Source organism: Thermobia domestica, chromosome 10 (assembly GCF_964235325.1).
Source record: "Thermobia domestica chromosome 10, izTheDome1.hap1.1, whole genome shotgun sequence".
Taxonomy (NCBI): domain Eukaryota; kingdom Metazoa; phylum Arthropoda; class Insecta; order Zygentoma; family Lepismatidae; genus Thermobia; species Thermobia domestica.
In genome coordinates, this window is record NC_137463.1 from 152,897,041 (window position 1) to 152,903,040 (window position 6,000).

Here is a 6,000-nt window from a genome sequence, read left to right on the forward strand (position 1 = left end):
CGTCAATAAGCGTCTGGTCGTCTGTAAGTAGGCGCACCATGTAAGTTGGACCAGTAGCATTCTTAATACGTAAGGCTCGTGTTGGGTGGTAGCCGTCCTCTTTCAGTTCGTCCAAGATCTCCTTTTCTGTTAGGCTGGGATCGACACCACGAATCACCACGGATAATAAGGGTGTGCGACGTGGCGGCGGTGGTGTTTTCTGAGTGGGCGTTTTCAGAAGAGTAATCTTAGCATTGGTGCCAAACATAGCTGGTCCGACCTTGTAAATTAGATGGTCATATAAGCCAGGATTGGTTGTTTTTAGTAAGATGCCATTTTGGGTTTTGATTAATTGCTGAAGATCAAGGCGTGTACAGTAGCGCATGAGCTGGAGGTACATTGGCTTGATGTTGAAGTACTCTGGTTTTAAATTACTGAAGAGGATGGTAAAATTAGAAGTAGATGGTTGATCGATGATGATAGGCTCCTCAGTGGATGAAGTAGAAGCAGAAGCTACTGATGGTTGTGGCGGTTTAGGCTTTGGTGGACTGAGGAGAGCCTCAGTATATTTGAGTTTCTTGATGTGAGTCGGTGATCGGGAACGATCTCTATCTCGAACAGGAGAACCAAGAGAGACAGAAGAAGCTCCTGAGGAGGTGCGTTCTCGTTCTCGTGGCCGTGGACGACGATCCTGAGGTGGCCCCATCACAGTTGCAGGGAGAGTATGACGCCCTAATGGATTGTCAGCGGGGTTAGGAGGTCCCGGCATGATCAGTAATGAAAAGGCGAGAGTGCTAACACCGAAGTGTTACGTCGCCAACTAGTAGATGTTAGTAAGTGCCTGGTGTTTCGCACACTAAAAGTGTAGCGCCCCACACAGGTATAAGTAGACTGTACGACCAAGTTAGTAACAAAGGCCCTGACTATAAATGTGCGGCTCGGACCGTGAGGCCGATGTCGACTCTATAAGAGAATCCTCCGCAAAGAGACTGTGCGGCTCGGACCGTGAGGCCGATGTCGACTCTATAACAGAATCCTCCGCACGCTAGCTGAACAAAGAGATGAATAATAAGATGAGCTAAGATCGCACGACACATAGACTTTCGCCTAGAGTCGCAAGGTCAGTATGGTAGTTTTTTTTTTTTTTTTTTTTTTTTTTTTTTTTTTTTTAAAGCTAGCCATAGGCTAGCAACCTCTAAGAGGGCTACACCCTCTTTTAGGGAAGGGAAGTGTGAGGATTACTAGAGGACTGAAGGATTGGTTGTTGGGCTATGGGATGTATTATTTATTTATTAATCTTTATTATTCTTATCATCAGTTGGAGGAAAGGTCATTATGATCTTTGCGATCATAAACATACTGGAGGTTACACTTTAACATAAACAAGATACAGACATGAACATAAAAACAGCATAGTATATAAGGCAGAAAGAGAGTAGAAAATATAGTCAATATAATGGGTGTGAGAAATCTAATACAAAGTTAAAGAGCAGAGAAACAAATCAGAAGACATGATGAAAATGAGGGATGAGGTGAAGTGCACTTGACGCCACAACACAATAGAGGGTTGTTAGAAAGACGCATGTAGTTATCTTCTGCCTAGGGGTGGCTCTAGGCTAATGGAGACGTGGTGAACCCTGTTAGAGAAATGGAATCACTGTGCATATGATGGGAAGATATGAGGAAGATGTACATGCAAACGGTAGTCTTCGAGGATCTGTAGATCGAGATGGTCTGGAGGGACTGTGTAGCAATATAATGTAAAGAGGAGATGAAGCGGAGTATTATGGTATCGTGCAGGCGAGGAGTGAAGTGCAAGGTGGTGCATAGTTTCAAACAGTAGAGGATGGTGATGTGTGTAGCGTTGGGTAATGAATTTTAAGCGAAGAGTTTCGAGATGGTAGCTGAGGATGGGGAATGATATTAAGGAATATAAATCACGGGTTGGGCTGGGGAGAGAAATGCGGTAGGCAATGCGAAAAGCATGTCTCTCTAAAATGGCTAGTTTCGTGTAGTACGAGGGAGGGGCGAAAATCCATGCCGGAAAACCGTATGTGAGAATGGGTCGGAGGAAAGCCTTGTAGGTGTTGAGAACAACGGATGCTTTGAGGCCCCAGGTGGTGCCGGTTAGTCTCTTCAGGAGGTTTAGACGGTTATAAGCTTTAGTTTTAACATGATGAAGATGCGGTTTCCATGTTAAATGATGGTCGAAAACGATACCTAAGTATGTAACGATTCGTGTGGGAATAATGGGCGTATTATGGACATGAAGTGACAGACGAGATGGATTCCGGTGGACTTTAGTTCGTTTACGTGGTGGTATGAATACAATAGCTTGAGTTTTTGTGGCGTTAATCTTGAGTTTCCATTTAGAACACCAGTGGGTGAAACGATCGATGGCTATCTGTAATGAAAGATTGATATCCTGAATAGTTTTGCCAAGAGCAAGAAAGGCTGTATCATCTGCATACTGAAACTGGTGGACGTCAGTAGGAAGAGGTGGAAGGTCGGCAACATATAGGATGTACAATAATGGGGAAAGAGCAGAACCTTGAGGAACACCGCACATGAGGAAAATTGGATGTGATAGCTGTTCGTTAATGGCAATGTAAGTGATGCGACAGATAAGAAAATGATAAATGATGCGAATGTATGACAGCGGTAACTGAAATTTAATGAGTTTATAAATTAACCCAATATGCCAAACCTTGTCGAAGGCTTTTTCAAGATCAAAAAGGACAAGACATGATGGTAGGATGGAATTGTAATGATTTGTTATGAGTGTTGTTAGACGAAGTAGCTGATCATTAATAGAAAAGGAGGGGCGGAAACCAGCTTGATGACTCGGCAGTAATTGGCGGTCTAGTAAATAAGGGTGGAGACGTTTCACAAGAATGCGCTCGAATATTTTGCTGAAAGTAGATGTTAATTGAATAGGTCGGTAAGAAGAAACAGCAGACGGTGGTTTACCTGGTTTGGGGAACATGAGAGTCTTGGAAACTTTCCAGTCTGTGGGGAAGAAACCTGTACGTAATATGAATGTATAAATGAGCGCCAGAATGGTGAGTAGTATAGCGGGGCTTTCCTTAATATGGCGATAGGTAATGGAGTCGAAACCTGGTGAGGTATTGCGTTTGTGCTGGACAACAGAGGTGATTTCCGATACTGTGATGGGACTGGTAAGAACATGATTGGGTAGTGGATGAGCGACATGAGGTTGGAGTGATGGACAGTTAAGGTCTACTTGATCTACTGGATGATTGGTGCCTATGTTATCTGATGCTGAGGGTGTGAATATAGTTTGGAGGTAATCAGCAAAGGCATTTGCTTTTTCGGTGTCGGAATGTAATGGCGTATCTTGTAGAAGAAGCGGATATGGGGTCTTGGTATGCTTGCCACAAAGAGAATTGAAGCGTTTCCAGTAGCGACTAGGATGAACAGTATCGGATAGGTGATTGCAAGTTTTCACCCACTGGCGTAATTTGTAAGCAGAAATATAGTTACGGACTGTGCGTTGAAGTTGGTGATGAAGTCTTAGGGCGTCGGGATTCCTGGTGCGTAGAAATTCACGGTAAGCTTGTCGTGATCGACGAACAAAGGCTAGGTATTGGGGTGGTAGTTTTGGACGATATGGAATTGATTCTGATTGCGGAATATAGAGTGCAGATGCCTGTTGAATGGAAGTGGTTAAGTGAGTAACTAGATCTGTGAGTTCGTCCGGCGTAGTGGGAGATGTGGAATCAACTAAGGTGTTTGAGAGATAGGTACGATATTGAGTCCAGTCAGCTTTGTCATAGCGAAGTGAGATGCGTGGCGAAAATGAGGATTGAACAGTAGTCAGGCCTGAATGGTATATGAGCTTGATGGGTGCGTGATCACTGCCAATTAGGTCGAGGACATCAACAGTACAACGATTAATGATTGTGTTTGAGACTATTGCTATATCTGGAGTGGTATTACTGATGGGGCGAGTACAGCGAGGGAGATTAAGAGAAGTTCCTGTGGTATGAACTGTGATGAAGTCAGTGAAAGAGGTTTGTTCAGCTGCTGAACGGCTATGAAAGTTTACATCAGCCAGGATAATAAAGTGTTTATAAGTATTGGAAATATGTGAGAAGAAGGCATGAGGTATAGGAAGGCCAGGGCGCACGTAGATAGTAGCAAGGGTGAGGGCGATGTTACGGAAATATAATGTGGTGATGATGTGTTCTGGGAGATGTAATAGAGGACAGTTATGAGACCGAAACGGGATTGTATGTCGGAAACCAATTGCAGCTCCACCATTGGCTCTGAGGGCTGGCATATGACTATCGTGACGGAGTAAAGTGAAACGAGAAAGGGAACAAGATGAAGTGGGTTTGAGAAAAGTTTCATTAAGTAGGAAAGCTGTGACTTGTTCTTCGAGTAAGAGTGTTTCGAACAGCACTTTGTTTTTAACAAGAGATCGGATATTAAGAAACAAAAATACTATATCCATACTGGGTACGATTATACTGAGGTTTCGAGGCGAGTTGTGTGGAAGTGAACATAGTTATTAGAGTAAGTTGCGAACAAAGATACATGAAATGTAGATTTGGCAGCGGCAATAATTTGTTGAAGAACGTGTTGGCGTTGAAAAGGGTGGATGTTTTGCAAAGTAAGGGCAAGGAATTCTAGTAATTTACTAACTGTAACGGGGTCATCAACGGAATTATCGGTGGAAGTGGATGATTCGGCGGTTTTCAGCGGAACAACAAGTTCGGGATGTGACTCTTGAGCAGAAGGTTTGCCTTTGCACTTATAACTATAAGCTGGGTGCTGTTCGGTGCAAGTAGAACATTTCGGAGGCTGTGCCATGTTGGGACAAGAACGAGTTTGGTGAGAGCCAGAACAAAAGCCGCAAACTGTAGGATTTGGACAGGCAGATGTGTGATGTGAATTGTATTGTTGGCATTTTTCACACCGTAGTGGGAGAGGCACAGACGACCGGGAGGGCTCTACACGATGTTTACGTTTATAAATATATGCTCCATAAGAGAGCAGGTTGTCAATTGTGCTTTGAGAAGACGTAAGGACACGCATCATGTAGGTGGCACCAATATTGTTTCGTATGCGAACAACCTTTTGAACAGTATGCCCTTCGTACTGAAGTTCCTCTTGAACCTCCTCTTCGGTATACGAGGGATCAACGCCACGAATAACCACGGAAAGAAGTGGAGGCCGTTTTGGGGGAGGCGCTTGTTTACGTATAGCGGAGTTAAGTGATGTAATGATAGCCTGCTTTCCAAAGATCTCAAATGAAGCTTTATTCCGAACTAGGATGGCGAAATTAGGGTCTGGAGATTTCAGTATCATGCCGTTTCGTGATTTTACGACTTGAGAAAGAGGAGCACTCGGTATATACTTGCGGAGTTGAATTGTTACGAATTTCTCATTACTGTACTTGGTGTCAAAATTTTGAAGCAGAAAAGAGTGAAGTATCGGGACAGACGGTGAAGAAGATGAAAGATGAGATGAGTTATTGATGTTGGTTGGCTGGGCTTCCATGTCTGAATTATCCGAAGCATTTTCTCGATGTTGTCTCTTTGCCGGTTGGCGAGTCTGCTTAACAGAGTCAGCATAAAGTTGTTGACCGTGTGGAGATCTGGACCTTGTGGACACATTAGAAGTTGTAGAGGCAGTAGAACTGCCTGACTGAGTCCGCTGTCTGTTGCTCAAATCCCTTTTCTTGGCCACTTTCGCAGCCGAAGCAGAGGGAACGGCAAACACAGGAGGAAGGCCTTGATGTCGTCCTTCTAACGAGGATCCAGTAGCAATAGCAGGATCAGACATAATGGAGAGCCGTGAGCCAAAAGAATGATGCAGAAATGCGTGATGAACGAGATGAGCAAGGTGGGACAACCCGTTTGGATAGTTGTCCAGGTGGGGTAACTCCCCTGGCTCGATCTCTAGATCCGGCTGCCCTTGGCTAGATAAGTCTGACAGACGGTTCGTGAGAAAGAGACAGAAGGTGAGACCCAGGATAAGGAAAAGGAAGGTTTT

At 44.2% G+C, this 6,000-nt stretch overlaps 1 protein-coding gene across 1 annotated transcript; it reads right to left on the minus strand.

Moving 5' to 3' along the window:
- Nucleotides 1-1,293: 1,293 nt before the first annotated feature.
- LOC145661634 (uncharacterized) lies at nt 1,294-4,282 on the minus strand. The gene is made up of 2 exons (XM_081726956.1): nt 3,146-4,282; nt 1,294-1,350 (listed from the first exon to the last, which is right to left on the minus strand). The coding sequence occupies exons 1-2, from the start codon at nt 4,280-4,282 to the stop codon at nt 1,294-1,296; spliced, it is 1,194 nt and encodes a 397-aa protein (XP_081583082.1).
- Nucleotides 4,283-6,000: the final 1,718 nt, after the last annotated feature.

Excerpts from the sequence above, each read along its gene's own strand:
- LOC145661634 (XM_081726956.1), bottom strand. The coding sequence starts at position 4,282 with ATGCCAGCCCTCAGAGCCAATGGTGGAGCTGCAATTGGTTTCCGACAT. Across the intron at positions 1,351-3,145 it reads TTCTTACCAGTCCCATCACA|TGTAACCTCCAGTATGTTTA; the intron begins GTATCGGAAATC and ends TTTATGTTAAAG.